General features: G+C 62.7%; 2 protein-coding genes across 4 annotated transcripts in view; both read left to right on the top strand.

Annotated features, from left to right (window-relative positions):
- The window catches only part of BAHD1 (bromo adjacent homology domain containing 1), a 36,513-nt gene extending 21,560 nt beyond the window's left edge, over positions 1-14,953 (top strand). Inside the window, exons 2-7 of one of the 2 annotated variants that reach the window (XM_061999986.1) lie at positions 58-1,671; positions 5,972-6,330; positions 8,530-8,689; positions 9,530-9,606; positions 9,722-9,813; positions 11,311-14,953. In XM_061999986.1, the coding sequence (XP_061855970.1) occupies positions 75-1,671; positions 5,972-6,330; positions 8,530-8,689; positions 9,530-9,606; positions 9,722-9,813; positions 11,311-11,500 (2,475 nt within the window). In that variant the 5' untranslated portion in view covers positions 58-74 and the 3' untranslated portion in view covers positions 11,501-14,953. Of the gene's footprint in view, positions 1-57; positions 1,672-5,968; positions 6,331-8,529; positions 8,690-9,529; positions 9,607-9,721; positions 9,814-11,310 lie in introns of both variants that reach the window. The other variant, XM_061999985.1, reaches the window with a different exon arrangement.
- LOC133625779 (nascent polypeptide-associated complex subunit alpha, muscle-specific form-like) lies at positions 12,347-14,953 on the top strand. Of its 2 annotated transcripts, none has more exons than XM_061999988.1 (2): positions 12,347-13,224; positions 13,466-14,953. In XM_061999988.1, exons 1-2 carry the CDS (start codon positions 12,347-12,349, stop codon positions 13,557-13,559), a joined length of 972 nt encoding a protein of 323 aa, XP_061855972.1. In that variant the 3' UTR covers positions 13,560-14,953. The 2 variants fall into 2 exon arrangements, with proteins under 2 accessions (XP_061855972.1, XP_061855971.1); XM_061999987.1 differs by having other exon boundaries at positions 12,347-13,435.
- Positions 14,954-16,271: the final 1,318 nt, after the last annotated feature.

The raw sequence follows: 16,271 nt of genomic DNA, 5'->3' as shown, positions 1-16,271 counted from the left end.
CAGGACGCGGCTCCCTCCTGGCGATATTAACGGCTGTTCTCCTCTGTTCGCCCCCAGGACCGGACACTGATCCCATGACGCATGCCCGGAAGAAGCAACTTTTCCTGCTGAAGCATCCCGCTGGCCGAGCTGGCCGAGCCCCGTCGCCAGCAGGCAGCAGGAGGATGGACAGGACGGAGGCAGAGTGTGGCGAGCAGAGGGGCGGCGACGCGGCCGAGGCTCCCGGGCGTCCCGGCGGCGTTGTGGCGACCGCCAGAGGCAGGACCGCGCCGGGGGTGCGCAAGACGTACCCGCTGAGGAGACGCCTGCTGCCCTCCGTCAGCAAAAAGACCTGCAAGGTGCTCCTCACCAGGCTGGAGGATGTGGCCGGGTCTCTGTCCAAACAGACCCAGGGCGGTAAGAAAAAGGACCTTTCCGGCTGGATGGAGGGTTTGGGACCCGCCCTGTTCCCCGAGCAGGCCCAGCCAGCGGGAGCGGGGAAGAGCGATCCGGCAGCTTGCCCGGGGCCAGAGCTCGGCAGCGCTCCGGCGGAGCCCAGGAAGCGCCGGCTGGCCTCGCTGAACGCGGAGGCCGTCAACAACCTGCTGTTCGAGCGCGACGAGGGGCTGTCGGCGGGCAGGCGCTGCCGGAGGGACTCGCCGAAGGGCTGCGCCGGCAAGAGCCTGCAGTGCGGAGCCGGCCACGGCTGCCCCGCGCCCCACAAAGCGGCCGCCAGAGCGGGCAGAGGCCGGGGCCGGCACGAGCCCGGTGCGGAATGCGACGGCTGTGAGCACGCGCCGGACGAGGTGTTTGACGACGGCACGAAGAGGGAGGACGGTGCCGTGTCCTACCACCCCGCCCCGAAGAGGCTGGCCAGCCTGAACGCCGCGGCCTTCCTGAAGCTGACCCACGAGAAGGAGCAGCCCCTGAAGCAGAGGAGCCGGTCGGACGGAGAGGGCAGGTCCGAGAACCAGTGCTCCAAATCCACGCTCAAGTGGGCCAAAGCCGGCAGGAAGAACTGCGTCAAGGGCAGGAAGGAGCCGGCGGGCTCCAAAGCCGAGGCTCGGCAGGGCTGGCGGGGGCCGGGCGCCGCGGCGAAGGGGGAGCAGCGCGACCCCGCCAGGCTCTACGCGCCTACAGAGCCCGTCCCTCACGAGTCGCTGTCCAGCTCCTACGCCAGCACGGAGGGTTTCTACCACAGACTGCCTTTGCTCATGGGTGGCCAAGCTTCCATGAAGCCGGAGTACGGGAGACCGGGAGAGAAGTCCCCGACCCCTAAGCAGGAGTTTCATCAGCCTTCCTTTCCCGTGCAGCAGTTCCCTCCCCTGCCTGTGCCTGGAAACCACGCGGACTGCGGCTGTCTCTACGAGTCCTCGGATCTGACTCCGCTCAACGGGTTTTACGTGTGTTACGGCCAAAGTGGATACGGTGGCTACTCCCACTGCTCCGTGTACCCCAAGGACGAGCTTCCGCAGCCCGCCGCCTGCGAGGGGCTCCTGGTGGCGCCCGGTTCCTTGCCGTCGGGCGCTCGTTTCCAGCCCCTCCACTGGTGCAGCTCCCCGTACTGCTGCGGGGAAGGAGCGGCGCTGAGCAGCTACAGCGTGTGCGGGGTGCTGCACGTGCCGGAGGGCAGGGTCAGCGGCGTGCACGCGGGGCGCAGCGGGTACCCCTGCAAGATGCCTTTTGCAGCAGGTAAGGTGCGAAGCGCGGGCCCGATGCTTGCGTGTCCCTAGGAGAGGAGAGCGGGTTCGGCTCCCAGGGGATCGGGTCGCCAGGGCACGAGCTCCCTCTGCACCTCCCTCAGCCTCCAAGAGAATCACCCGCCTTTCGCCTCCCCTCCCCGGCCTTTTTGGCCCTGAGGGGCTTTTTCCCCCACTGACAGGCGTTCTTGGTGTGGAAAGCGCGGAACGGGTGAGAGGATTTTGGGCAGCGAGAAAAGGTGACTCATGGCTTGTCACCTGGAGCCAGCAGCTCAGCTTTGGTTTGTAGTTGCTACACGCTCTGCCAGGCTCCTCAGCACCGCGCCGTGCCGCTCAGCACAGAGGGGCTGCAGCACCTAGGGCTGGGCAACTCCTGCAGGCTCGCCCTGGGGACTGCAGCATCCTGAGGGAGCAGGGTGGCGTGGGCAGGCCGGTCGCCTCTGCCCTCACACTCCTGTGGTGTGAGCTGCGTGGCGTGGCAGGGTTTGGAGATGACATCAGGCAGGTCGCCTCTGCCCTCACACTCCTGTGGTGTGAGCTGCGTGGCGTGGCAGGGCTTGGAGATGACACTCCTGTGGTGTGAGCTGCGTGGCGTGGCAGGGCTTGGAGATGACATTGGGCAGGTCACCTCTGTCCTCACACTCCTGTGGTGTGAGCTGCGTGGCGTGGCAGGGCTTGGAGATGACATTGGGCAGGTCACCTCTGTCCTCACACTCCTGTGGTGTGAGCTGCGTGGCGTGGCAGGGTTTGGAGATGACATCAGGCAGGTCGCCTCTGCCCTCACACTCCTGTGGTGTGAGCTGCATGGTGTGGCAGGGCTTGGAGATGACATTGGGCAGGTCGCCTCCGTCCTCACACTCCTGTGGTGTGAGCTGCATGGTGTGGCAGGGCTTGGAGATGACATTGGGCAGGTCACCTCTGTCCTCACACTCCTGTGGTGTGAGCTGCATGGTGTGGCAGGGCTTGGAGATGACATTGGGCAGGTCACCTCTGTCCTCACACTCCTGTGGTGTGAGCTGCATGGTGTGGCAGGGCTTGGAGATGACATTGGGCAGGTCGCCTCTGTCCTCACACTCCTGTGGTGTGAGCTGCATGGTGTGGCAGGGTTTGGAGATGACATCAGGCAGGTCGCCTCTGCCCTCACACTCCTGTGGTGTGAGCTGCGTGGCATGGCAGGGTTTGGAGATGCCATCGGGCAGAGCCGTGTGACTGTTAATTCCAGTCTCCTGTGTGGACAGAAGCCTGAGCCTCGCTGCAGTGACAGGAGTGCCAGGTGTGAGCTGTGGTCCCACCTTGGCTCATAAACAACGTCTGACCACGAGGACGGGTGAGGGTGTCAGAGGCGATGCCGCTCTTTGCCTGGCTCTCTCCTGTCCAGGCTGTGGCCCCCAGCGTGCTTTGTCTTGGAAGCTTTTGCCTTTGCTATTGAAAAATATCTTTTGAAATATTTAGAGGTGGCTTGTTGTGTGGGGGGTCACCAGACACCAGCACTCTGTGCAAGAGCCATCAAGCCAGACAGCGCTTCCAGCCACGAGCCGTGCGGTCTGCAGAGGAGCTGCCAGGAGCCTGAGCTCTGCTCTTGCAGTAAAGCACGTGCTGGAGCCCAGGGGAGGCAGGGCCTTCCTGCTTGAAGCACGTTTTCAGGTAGGTGGATGGAGCTTTCGTTCAGTGCTTGGGTTGGAGTGAGGCTTTTTGGCCTTCCCTTGCAGGAAGCTGCTGGAAGCCGGGAGCACTGGGTCGAGGGGTGACTTCTGTTCTCCCTGAGCACCCCCATTCCCGCAGCACCAGCTGCACCAGGCTTTGCTGGTGGCCACAGTGCTCTTTTTAAAGCTGAATGCTTGCAAGACAACTAGCTCAGCAGTGTGTCTGTGTCTGACAGCTCTCCCTGTGGTGCCCTGAGGTCATGTCAGTGTACTTTGTTGCTGGAGTTTTGCATGCTGGTGCCTCTGGGTCGTGCCACCAGGAGGATGCAGGTGGTGCAGACGCAGGGAGGATGCCTTGGCTGTCCTTCAGCCCTCCCTGCAGGCTCGGTGCTTTCTCTCTCATGGTGCTGGCAGGGGCAGCCGTAGTTCCAGGGGCACGTATCCACTGGCAGTGTCACCCCACTGCTAAGGCCTGCCTTGGGGTGAGCAACTTTGGTTTCAAAGCCTACAGCATCAGAACGATTTCCCTTTGTGGACTGAAGCGCTGGAGGAGGTCTCCTGGAATACTGCTGGAGCCTTAGGCGTGGGATTGGGTTTTTACACACGTGGATGCCTCTGAAGCCTCCTCCTTCCCTAGTCTGGGGTGTTGCAGTGAACGACACTGACTTTGCTTGGGCTGCAAGCAGCAGGCTCCTGTTTGAGACGCTGGTACGAGGGGCTGCAGCTTGGCTTGTGTGGCACACCTGGCCTCATGTCCACGTGTTGTGTGGAAACGCCAGTGCACATCAAGAGAGGAGGCTGCAACCACTGTCAGTCGGGGTCTGCTGTGCGTGGGGAGAGGTGTTGCCCTCCCTGTCCCACGGGTGGTTTGCAGGGCGGTGGTGGGAAGGGCTGTGAGAGGTGCTTTGGCCCCAGCGCCGGTGCAGGGGCTGCAAGTGTGGGCATCCAAGGAAGGAGCCGTGGGGCTGCCAGCCAGGCCAGCTCTGCGCTGCTCAAGTTGAAGCTTCATTCATCCTGCTTTAGTACAAAGCTTGAGAACTGCCTTTGTCAGCAGGATGCTGCGGAGGTGATTCAGCGCTGCGTGGGTCCCGTGCCTGCCGAGGCCGGGCGGGATGCCTGAGCTCACATCCCAGCGCCTGCAGCAGCCCTCGGGCTGGGGCTCAGCAGGGGCTTTGCTGCAGCCCTCCCGGGGAGGGGCAACAGGAGGCAGGAGGGGGTCGTTCCCTGCTGCTGGAGGGGACCTCGGCAGTCCCTCAGCCCGGGCTGGCTGACCTGGGGTGTTCCTTCGCTGGCAGGGTGTTGGGCAGCTCTGCAGCAGCTCTGCAGATCTGCTGGGACATGCCCCAGTCTGGAGGCACCTGCAGGAGGCTGCCTCAAGCTGCCCTTTCTGTCAGCCCAGCCAGCAGGCGCTGTGCTCCCGGGGGCGTGTTGGCCTGGGAGCTTTGTTCCTGCTGACACTGGGTAATTCAAGTCCGACTCGCTCTGCTGTGGGACACGTTGGCCTGGGCCAAGGGCTGGGTCTGTGGCTGCAGGAGCGGTGTGAAGGGTTCTGGGGTGCTTGGGAGAGGCAGAGTCAGCCTGCCGTGGTCAGCGCGGCCGCTGCGGGGCCGTGCCTCTGCTGAGGCCAGCAGTGTGCATCACCTCACCTCGTTCTGTTCCACCTTGTTGGGTATTTCTGGGTTTAACCTGGAGCATCTCCTCAGTTCTCCCCTGACTGGTAGAATGTGGCTGATTGGGAGAAGCTGGCTGCTGCTGCTGCTCATGTGAGTTAATCCTCCCCGGGATTTTGAGAAGTCTTTTATTTCTTTTATACATATTGACAGGCTGGAACTGCTCTGGACACTGGCCAAGGCCTCGTGTGTGCTGCTGGCTGGCGTTGCTTTGGGGGATTTCAGATGAGTTTGTTGCAGAGCCGTGTCATCGGCAGCACCAGGCTGGAGCATCGCAGGCTCAGAAGCATCTTTGCTTCAAGGGTCCAGTGACAGTGCAAAATCATAGAATCCCTGAGTGCTGGGGCTGGAGGGGCCCTGCAGAGCTGCCCCAGCCCCTGCTCCAGCAGCTTCCCCTGGCTCAGGGGGCACAGGAACGTGTCCAGCTGGGGTTGGAAACCTCCTGAGGAGCCTCTACACCCTCCCTGGGCAGCCTGGGCCAGGGCTCCCTCCCCTCAGCACCAAAGGACTTGCTCCTTGTCTTCAAGTGGAACTGTTTGTGTCTCAGCCTGTGCCTGTTGCCCCTTGTCCTGGCACCACACACCAAACACTGGCCCCAGCCTCCTGCCACCCACCCTGTAGGGCCTGAGCAGCGTTGCTGAGGTGCCCCTGAGCTCAGGCTTCTCTCCTGCAGCTGAGCAGCCCCAGGGCTGCAGCCTTTGCTCCTCACACACATGTCCCAGCCCCTCAGCATCTTGGTGTCCCTGCACTGGCCTCTCTCCAGCAGCTCGCTGTCTCTCCTGAGCTGAGGAGCCCAGCACTGGCCACAGGGCTCAGGATGAGGCCTCAGCAGGGCAGAGGGGAGGAGATCAGTGAGGTGTGAAGAGCTGTCTCCCGCCACAATGCAACGGGGAGGGGGTGTTGGTGGTGTGGGGCGGTCTCGATGTGTAGACATGTTTGCAACGAGGTACATTCCTGTTTTCTTTCCTTGTGTCAGAAGGCTGCAAGTCTCTGGACCAGCTGAACCTCACAATCCCCGTGGCAGGGCACCCCGCGTCGCCTGCCCACCCGCTCTCAGGATGCCCCGTCCCCAGCGTGCCGCCGGCTGCCGAGCCCGTCCCTCACCTGCAGACCCCCAACTCTGACCCTCAGACCATGGCCCGAGAATGCCCCCAGAGCTCCAAGCCGCCCAGCGGCTCCAAGTCCGGGCTGCGGAACAGCCCCGGCTGCCTGCACGCCGCGGACAGCTCGGCGGCCGGCGGCCACGCGCACCCCAAGCAGCCGCGGCTCGGCCGGCGCAGGGCCACCAACGGCTGGGTCCCCGTCGGCACCGCCTGCGAGAAGGCCGTCTACGTCGTGGTACGTGTCCCTCGGAGCTGCCTGCGCGGCCCTGCCCTCCCTGCGGCCCGCGGCAGAGGTCAGCCAGGCTGTGGAGCCTCGGGCGTCTCGTTCCGAGGTGGAGATGGTCACTGGGCCATGGGGTCGGGGAACTGGAGGGGTTGGGAGGGACCTTTCGAGGTGGAGATGGTCACTGGGCCATGGGGCCATGCAACTGGAGGGGTTGGGAGGGACCTTTCGAGGTGGAGATGGTCACTGGGCCATGGGGCCATGCAACTGGAGAGGTTGGGAAGGGAGCTTTCAAGGTGGAGATGGTCACTGAGTCATGGGGTCAGGGAACTGGAGGGGTTGGGAGGGACCTTCCGAGGTGGAGATGGTCACTGGGCCATGGGGTCGGGGAACTGGAGGGGTTGGAAGGGGCCTTTCGAGGTGGAGATGGTCACTGGGCCATGGGGTCGGGGAACTGGAGGGGTTGGGAGGGGCCTTCCGAGGTGGAGATGGATGTGTGGTGGCCCCAGCCCAGCTGAGAACGCAGCTACCGGGAAGACAATTAACTCTGTCCCAGCCAAAACCAGGCCGAGATGCCATCCAGAGCCTCTTGGGCAAGCTACTAAATGCCTCTTGGCTGAGCTGCTGTGGGCCTCATGGCCCCTGGTATCACCCAGCACGACAGGCACCTTGGGAAAGGGGGAAAACCTGCTGGTGCTGTGCTGGCACCAGCTCAAATGCCAGGGCCATGCTTCTGGCTTCAGCTGCTGTACCTGCAAGCCTGGCCTACAGAGCTCAGCCTCCCGGGCCAGGGCAGAGCTGTTTGAGACGTGAGGAAGGCGTCAGCCGCGCTGCAGGGAGTGCCTGGCTGAAGGCTTGTTCTCATCTGTGGCCCAGCAGAGGTCTCCCAGGGAGAACAGGGCACTGAGGTCTCCTCTGGTGGCAGGGCACTGAGACAAGTGTCCTGGCTCTAGCTGGAGTTTTTCTGGCACCTGTATCCCCCTTGATGTAAGCTCTGTGCTGGCATGGCCAGGCACTCCTTCAGGCGTGCCTTGTCTGTGTCCAGGGGCAGAGGCTGGCTGCTGCAAGGTGGGAGATGTCCTGCCAGGAAAGGTATTTGCCTGCAGAAGTCCACTCCAGTTAGGGGGGAAGGCACTGTCCTCCTTGGTATTCAAACATAAGAGCTGTGTGCTTCAAATCTGGAGCCATGTGGTGTCTGGGCAGGTGGGACAAGGCGTTGGGCTGTGAATGTCAGCAGCAAGCAGAGCTGTGGGCATCAGCAGCAAGGAGAGCTGTGGGCATCAGCAAGCAGAGCTGTGCTGTGCCTGGTGCTGTGCCTGGTGCTGTGGTGTGACCTCGAGCTGCTGAGAGCATCATCCAGGGCAGGTTTTGTAGCTTCAGCCCTCAGGACTGGACAGGTACCAAGGGCTGGGCAAGGCTGGAGCCCGTGAGAGCCAGAGACCTCTGGCACGTGTGGCTCTGGCTTTGGGAAGAGCAGCACACCGTTAATCTCCTTAAGTCCTGGCACATAAAGCTTCCCACATTGCCTGGGAGATGTGGCAGGGGGTTAAACCCGTCCTGCTCAGGCCTCCTGAAAGGAGTATTCGGAGCACAGATTAAGTAAAGCAGCCCCTGCCCCGTTCACAGTCCCCAGAGGGCTGGTCTTGTGCTGTCAGAGGGTACGAGGCGAGCGCCAGCAGTCCCGTTCAGGAGATGGCTGTGCTCCCTGCCCTGGTCTGTGCCACGGTCTGTGGGGTGTTCCCTCTCAGCGTTTGCCCAGGGAAGCACACACACCACGCACAGCGTGCCTGCTTGCCCTTGCCTTTGGCATGAGGGAAGTGCAGCCCCCAGGTGAAGTGGTGCTTTCCTCAGGGGCTTTCAGTGTGCAGGATTGAGGGAGCGGCTGTTTGCTCACTGACACAGGGCTGTGAGCTGCAGAAAGGGGGTCTGGGGGTCGTGCTGGGAGCTGCTGCCCAGTGCCAGCCCTGCCCAGCTGACACGGCTGCCTTGGCCGTGGCCGTGGCTGCCCTGGGGCGCGTGGCTGCGGTTCCCCAGGGAGCTTCCCCTGGCACAGGTGCCCTGCCCAGAGGAAAGCGGTTTGTGTGGCCGGGCTCTGCGCTAAAGCAGCCTGGCGGCAGCTGAGGCGCCGGGAGCTGCGTGTGGGAGCGGGGGAGCCCGGGCTGGGGCGGCAGGCAGCGCGCTGAGCCGGGCTGCGTGTGTCGTGCCGTGCAGAACGAGCCGGAGCCGGCCGTGCGCAAGAGCTACCAGGCTGTGGAGCGGGACGGCGAGATCATCCGCGTGCGAGACACCGTCCTGCTCAAGTCGGGGCCCCGCAAGAAGTCCATGCCCTACGTGGCCAAGATCTCGGCGCTGTGGGAAGACCCCAAGACAGGTACCGTGGCGCCGCAGGAGCTGTGCTGGGCACGGGGAGCCGGGCTGTGGGCGGCGGGGCAGGGGAGGCGGCTGCACGGCCGTCGTGCCGGGTGTCCCGGCGGCTGCAGCGCTCTGGAGTCGCCGGCTGGCGCTGGTCAGCGGAGTCTGGTCGTGGCAGCACGTGATACTGCCAAGGGCCCAGCTCAGCAGCTGTCTCTTATCACGGGGCAGACGCCCCAGGGGCTGCTGTTTGCTCAAATGCTCGATGCAGGGCGTTGGTGCTGAGCACAGGTGTAGCTGCAGCAGCTCCTGCTGGCACCCGAGCAGAGCTGGGGCCTGGAGCGGTGTTTTTGATGTTGAGGTCCCGTGTCTGAGCTAAGGGAGCTGTACCAAATCCATCGAGTTGAGATCTTGCTGAAAGGGTGTAAAAGGAGGGATGAGCCCGTGGTGAGGCCCATCCTGCTGGTGCCGCGCTGGGACAGGAGCCTGGGAGCTGGTGCTGCAGGGACCAAGCTTTGGACAGGGACCTTCTCCAGCTTGTGTCCCCAAGGGATGGCCTTTTCCAGATGGAAACGTTTGCTTTTCGCATCTTTTGGGTTTGGTTTTGTTTTCTGTGCTTAATTGACTTCTTTGTGACCATGTGACACAAGCAGAAGGGGGGAAGATGTAATGGAACAGCAACATGACTGGTTGCATCCAGCTCCGTGCCGGGACAAAAGGACACCTCGTTGCGCATGAAATATTGATCACAGCACAGCTGCCTCTGCGTGAGCGCTGTGGGGATGCAGGGGGGAGCTGGATAAAACCAAACACCATGAGAAAACTGAGGCTTGGTGTGTGTTCATCCGTGTCCTTGCAGGGGAGCTGATGATGAGCCTCCTGTGGTACTACAGGCCCGAGCACACTCAGGGAGGCCGCAACCCCAGTATGCACCAGGTGAGCTGCAGGGACCCGGCACGGGCCTGGCACGGCCCTGCTGCTGAGGGAGAGCGAGGGGCTGAGCCCGGGGCTCCTGGCTAGCTGGGTGACCTCCTCCTCCTTTCTCTTGCAGAACGAGATCTTTGCTTCCCGGCATCAGGATGAAAACAGCGTTGCCTGCATAGAGGAGAAGTGCTACGTGCTGACCTTTGCAGAGTACTGCAGGTAGGTGGTGCTCTGAACCTGCTGCTGCTCCTCAGACCTTCCTCTGGCTCCAGCTCCTGTCTCTCTATTGCTGTGCAACCAGCCTTTCCTCCTCACACACATGTCCCAGCCCCTCACCATCTCGGTGTCCTTGCACTGGCCCCTCTGCAGCAGCTCCCTGTCTCTCCTGAGCTGGGCAGCCCAGCACTGGCCACAGGGCTCAGGATGAGGCCTCAGAGGGGCAGCAGAAGCTCCCTGACCCTGCTGCCCACACTCTCTGGCTGCCCCCCAGGCTGCCGTTGGCTCCTTGCCCACGAGGGCACGTTGCTGCTGGTGTTCATTTGCTGCCCCCCACCACTGCCAGGTCCCTGTCCTGGAGCTGCTCCAGCTCTCACTCTACGAACCGATTCAGTCCTGCAGACTGTGGTTGCAGCTTCCACCCTCGATACCTGTCTCTTCTGTGTCATGGATGTGCGTTAAGGGGCTCGTGAGTGTCTGTGCTTGTGTGACCTTGGTACCACAGCCCGTGCAAGAAACCCCACACCTAGGAAGGCAGGAAATCCTCCCACCCCCCATCCCCTGTGGCACATGGCTGCTGTAGCCAAAACCCTGCTGACAGACTCCTGTCAGTGCTGCTGCTGCTGTGTGCTCACAGCTGGGGGCGTTGGCAGCAGCATCTCTCAGTCCTGACCCAGCCTTTTGCTGTTCAGCTCTTGCTGGTGGAATCCAAACCTTGTCAGGAACCTCTGAGCATCCCTGTTCCTGACTGCCATCCCCTGAGGGGTGGATGTGCAGGGCACAATGAGAGCAGAGCTGGATGGACACACAGACCCATCGTGCAAAACAGGGCTTCCCTCTTCCCTTGCTGGGTGCTTCTGTTGGCTGTGCAGCCTCAGCACAGGGGGTAGCTGGGCCCTGATGCACTCAGGCCTGCTGCTCCTGGCGTTTCCAAACCCAAACTGTTCTGCAAGCTCCCTGTAAGCTGAATCTTGTTCTTTCTTTTGTGAACTCAAAACCTCTCCCCACCAAACCAAATCCACCCATCAGCCCCCCAAGCTTTGGATGCCAAGAGCTGGGTTCCTGTGTGACAGCCCAGCCCTCGGGAGCGCCTGCTGGCAGGACTCTTCCCATGCCCACTGTGGGTGAGGTCAGCTCTGAGAGAGGTTCCCTCAAGGCACCCTCATTTCTCCACTGCCTGAACAGCCTGATGCATAAACCTTTCCTGGGGCTAATGGACAGAGATGAGGCTGAAGTGGGTACGAGCAGGGAGGACGAACTGCAGCCGGCTTTCGTGCTGCAGAGCCTCCAGCGATACGGGAACACAAAGCCTTGTGCTGCTTCCTGCAGCTGGGGGTAGGACCAAAAGCTCCTTCCCATCACCCTGTTGAGCAAAGCTTAGTTCTCCTGCAGGCTGCTCCCCTTCCAGCCCTTGCAGCCCTTGCAGCCCTTCCCTTGCAGCCCTTCCCCCGCGGCAGGGAGCGCCGCGCCGCGCCGTTAACTCCTGCCCTTGCCTTGCAGATTTTGTGCCTTGGCAAAGCGTCGTGTGGAGGGGCTCCCGGGCAGGAAGAGCGTGCTGGTGCCTCCCTCGGAGGAGTATTCCACGCCCCTGCACCGCAAGGTGCCCGAGGACACTGACCCCGAGCTGGTGTTCCTGTGCCGCCACGTCTACGACTTCCGCCACGGCCGCATCCTCAAGAACCCGCAGTAGCTGCTGCCCAGCGCTCAGCCACCCCCTGCTGCCCTGCCACTGGCCTGGGGCTCTGTGTGCAGCACATCCCCTGCTCTCACCTCCCCCCAGCCTGGGGCTCTGTGTGCAGCACATCCCCTGCTCTCATCCTCCCCTGGGCCTGGGGCTCTGAGTGCAGCACATCCCCTGCTCTCACCTCCCCCCAGCCTGGGGCTCTGTGTGCAGCACATCCCCTGCTCTCATCCTCCCCTGGGCCTGGGGCTCTGTGTGCAGCACATCCCCTGCTCTCATCCTCCCCCCAGCCTGGGGCTCTGTGTGCAGCACATCCCCTGCTCTCATCCTCCCCTGGGCCTGGGGCTCTGTGTGCAGCACATCCCCTGCTCTCACCTCCCCCCAGCCTGGGGCTCTGTGTGCAGCACATCCCCTGCTCTCATCCTCCCCTGGGCCTGGGGCTCTGTGTGCAGCACATCCCCTGCTCTCACCCTCCCTGGGCCTGGGGCTCTGTGTGCAGCACATCCCCTGCTCTACCCTCCCCTGGGCCTGGGGCTCTGTGTGCAGCACATCCCCTGCTCTACCCTGCCCTGGGCCTGGGGCTCTGTGTGCAGCACATCCCCTGCTCTCATCCTTCCCTGGGCCTGGGGCTCTGTGTGCAGCACATCCCCTGCTCTCATCCTCCCCTGGGCCTGGGGCTCTGTGTGCAGCACATCCCCTGCTCTACCCTCCCCTGGGCCTGGGGCTCTGTGTGCAGCACATCCCCTGCTCTACCCTCCCCTGGGCCTGGGGCTCTGTGTGCAGCACATCCCCGGGGAGAGGCAGCAGTGCAAAGCACTTCACAGAGGTGGAAGCACAGGCCTGTGCAATGCAGAGATGTGCACAGATGCACTGGCACGTGGAGATCTGTGTCTGGAGGTGCCTGTGTTGCAGGGTCTGCAGGGGACAGCAGCCAGTCAGACCATGGCTGGTGGGGATGGCGAGGAGCAGCAGGGGATGCCCAGGCAGCGTACAGCCCCACTGGGACAGCCCGTGGGCTCCTGCCCCTGTGAAGCAGGACTGAGGCCAGTTCCGTGGCACAGCACAGGCCCTGAGGGTTCCCAGAGCTGGGAGCTGCCTCAGAGGCAGCACAGTGGCAGCAGCCTGGCTGCAGAGGGCCTGGGCCTGCCGGGGAGGTTTGGCTCTGCAGGGCAGGACGTGGCCGCTGCTGTCTCTTGGTGCTCTCTTGCCCTCGGCTGCTCCGTGAGGCGCTGCCTGCACTGGGCCTTGGCAGCCAGGCTTGGACACGTGCTCCAGGGAGAGCAGAGGGGCAGGGTGGCTCCTGGGCTCCCGGGCTCTGTGTCCCAGGCCGCTGTTAGGGACTCGCCCCAGGGCACCCTGTGCCCACCAGCCTGTTGCTCAGAGCCTGGGGGCACAGAGCGGGCTGTGCCAGGGAGATCCACGTTTTCTCTTCCGAGTTGCTGTTCCTCTACCAGCTTCAGGGGCCACAGTGATACAAGGGGGCTTCACTCTTTCTTCCCAGTGTATTTTGCTGGATCATCATTGCCAGTGCCCGTTGACCCCCTTCTGCCTGCCTGGGACAGCTGCTGGAGCCACTGGCAGAGCTGTCATGGCACTGCCCTGCAGCCTCCCCCTTCCCAGCTCATCCCAGCTTCCTCCTCCCAGCTCATCTCAGCTCATCCCAGCTCTCAGCCTCCCCCTTCCCAGCTCATCCCAGCTTCCTCCTCCCAGCTCAGCTCATCCCAGCTCTCAGCCTCCCCCTTCCCAGCTCATCCCAGCTTCCTCCTCCCAGTTCATCTCAGCTCATCCCAGCTCTCACCTTCCTCCTCCCAGTTCATCTCAGCTCATCCCAACTCTCAGCCTCCCCCTTCCCAGCTCATCCCAGCTCTCAGCTTTCTCCTCCCAGCTCATCTCAGCTCATCCCAGCTCCCACCTTCCTCCTCCCAGCTCATCCCAGCTCTCAGCCTCTCCCATCCCAGTTCATCCCAGCTCAGCCTCCCCATCCCAGCTCATCCCAGCTCTCAGCCTCCCCTTCCCAGCTCATCCCAGCCCCCAGCAAGCTCACCAAAGTGGCTGTTGTGGCTCCTGAGGGAACAGGGAGAGGTTCACACCCGCCAAAGCCACCCGAGCCCCGCCGGCGCTGCCTCTTGCCTTAGTGTCTGGATGTCAGCCAGCCCTTACTGGTGTGGGTGCAAACCGTTGGGGCGAGGCCAGAGCGGGGCAGGGGGCAGGGGGCAGCCCCTGGAGCCCTCACACGGCGCCGGGAGCCCGGTGGCAGGAGGGTTGGCACCGGCTGAGCCCCGCTGCGGCTGCTGGAGTCGCCCACTCCCACGAGGGAGCTGCATGTCCCTGAGCTCCCGGGGCTCTGCTGTCGCTGCTGGAGGTGTCCACGGTGCTCTCGTTGCCCTGGCAGTGGTGCTGCCTGTTCCCTCGCTGGGGACACGACGGGGGCTCCTGGCACCTGCACAGAAACCCCCCAGCGCCAGATCCCCCACGTGGAAGCGGTTTGGTAACACAGGAGCTCTCCAGACATTCTCTCCACATACCAAAGAGGGGAATGTGTCCAGAAGACCACGACTTGAGGGAGGAGCTGAGCAGGGCCGGCAGCAGGCGAGGGCACAGCTCTCCCTGCCCTCGCTGAGCCCCGCTCCGTGTCGCAGGAGGGGCTGCAAAAGCCCTTGTTGCTCCTGCCTGTGTGTGCCAGGGAGCAGCCCCAGCTCCAGGAGGCTGGGCCCCGGGTGTGCAAGGAAGAGCTTGTCTCGTTCATACCTCAAGATCCCGTTAGAGGAATTGCTGAGCTTTCTCCTGGGGCACTGGTGTCTCGGTGTGGCGGTGCTGGGCAGGGCAAGGTGCAGGGGGCCTTGGGGAAAGGGGTCTCTGCTGCTGGGGAGGACACGAGGTGCCTCTCCTGGGCAGGGAGGGAGGGTGCTGGGGAAGCAGAGCTGCTCCTGGCCCTGAGCAGAGGGGCAGAGTGTGGGGGGCTGAGCCGCCGTGCCCTGGGGGCTGGGTCAGGGCTCCTTGGTCACCTGCTGCCACCTCCCTGCGGCAGAAGTGCCGCCAGACACGAGATGCTCCACCAGGCAAACCCTGAGCACTGCTGCACGGGCAGGGAAGGGTTTGAAACCCAGCCTTGGAAACCACCGTCAGCCGCTGCAGCCCCTCCGGAGCCCTCCCCAGCTCCCGGCTCTGCCCCGGCCCCTGGGCTGGCTCTGGGGCTGCTCTGGCCCCTCTGCACAGGCCAAAGCTGCTCCTGCTGCCAGGACCCGCCGCTGGGGCGGCTGTGGAGGTGGCTGTGGTGGCTGATGCTGTTGTGCAGGCAGCATGTAAATGAGTTGCAATGTCTTACCCACGATGAGAAGATTTCATGCTTTTGTAATCTATTAGATATGGAGATATTTTTTTGACACCTGAAAATGCAGCTGGTAGAGTTTAAATGGAAACCTAACACATGTAAAATATATTTTAGCTGATAATTTTGTAAAATGCACTTTTGTGGTGTCTCTTGCCTGGTTTCCCAGCTCTGTGTCAGTGTTTACAGGTGGAATGAGAACATTCCCTGCCCCCCCTCTGTGAGAAAGAGACCTTAGAAGTGATTCCTACAAAAAAAACAAAGCAAAAATAAACCTGACCAGTGGTATTGCTTTAGACAACAGCCCCTGCGCTGTGCTGAGCTGCTCTTCTCTCCTGGCCCTGCCTGGGCTGAGCTGGTGGGGAGGAGCTGGAGGGGAGGGTGGCGTTAATGCGGTTCCAGTGTGCTGCTGCCATCAGGAGCCTCCAGTGCCAGTGCTGGTGGCAGAGCCGGGCTGTGGGGGAACCCTCTGGGACCTGTCCCTGCTGGGAGGCAGCTCCTCGCACACAGCACAGCCCGAGGTTCCCGGAGAGAGGAGGCAAATGACCCCCTGGAGGGGGTGCAGCAGGGTGAGGAGCAGGCACTGGGCTGCCCCAGGGGCAGGAGCAGCTCCTGGGCTGCAGGGCCAAAGCTGTTGGCACACACAGGAGCTGTGCAAGAGGCTTCCAAGTGCCCGTGGTTGCAGTGGCTCCTGCACCCCTGGAGCTGCCTGGTGGGCTCTGTCCTGCTGCTCAGGGGGCAGAGGGGCTCTTGCAAGGTCTCCTTCTGGCGTGTGTGGAGCTCCCCACACACGAGGGAATCTCCTCCTAACAATGGAACCACCTCTGTGCAGCTCCCTGTGCCTTTCAGCCACCTGCAGAGCACAGAACCCTCCCCACCTGCCTCCTGCTGTCCAGGAACGGCTCCTCTTGGCTTCTTGGTGTGTGTTGTCGCTTCCCGAGGTGTGCTGCTGCCTGTGCTCCTGCTGGGGATGCTGGGCCTGGGCAGGGGGCTCATGCTGAAGCCATGGTGCCCTGGGGAAGGGAGGAAGGGAGGGAGGGATGGATGGAGGGGCTTTAGTTGTTGGCTGGGTGCTGGCCCTTGGAGTTGGCCATTTGTGTAAATCACGCTGTGTGTGAGTTAGAGCTGGACCCCTGGGGAAGCCTGGGGAGGGGGAGAAAGAGTTCAGGGAACAAAATGAGCAGGAAGAAGAAGTGATGTGTGTTACCCACACTGGATTAGCTGCTGATTAGAGAGAAGGGAGTGAGTGGCAAGCAGGGTGTGTGGGATGAATGCAGATGGGCTGGGCACAGGCTCTGCATCCTTAACACCCCTCAGCTCCCAGGCAGGACATGGGGGGTGGTCCTGGCAGGGGCAGGGGGCTGCCTGCTGCTCTCTGGCTGCCTCTGGTCGTGGTCTGGTTGCACTCAGTTCCCAGCCAGGTTTCTTCATGGGGACAGGTTTCCTGCCCTT

This window comes from Colius striatus, chromosome 7, assembly GCF_028858725.1.
Source record: "Colius striatus isolate bColStr4 chromosome 7, bColStr4.1.hap1, whole genome shotgun sequence".
Taxonomy (NCBI): domain Eukaryota; kingdom Metazoa; phylum Chordata; class Aves; order Coliiformes; family Coliidae; genus Colius; species Colius striatus.
Note: the sequence above shows the minus strand (reverse complement) of the source record. Positions and strands in the feature narration are given on the sequence as shown.

Coding starts and splice junctions, on each gene's coding strand:
- LOC133625779 (XM_061999987.1), top strand. CDS start 12,347: ATGTGCACAGATGCACTGGCACGTGGAGATCTGTGTCTGGAGGTGCCT. Junction 13,436..13,465: donor AGCTCATCCCAGCTCTCAGC/CTCTCCCATCCC, acceptor TCCCAGCTCAGC/CTCCCCATCCCAGCTCATCC.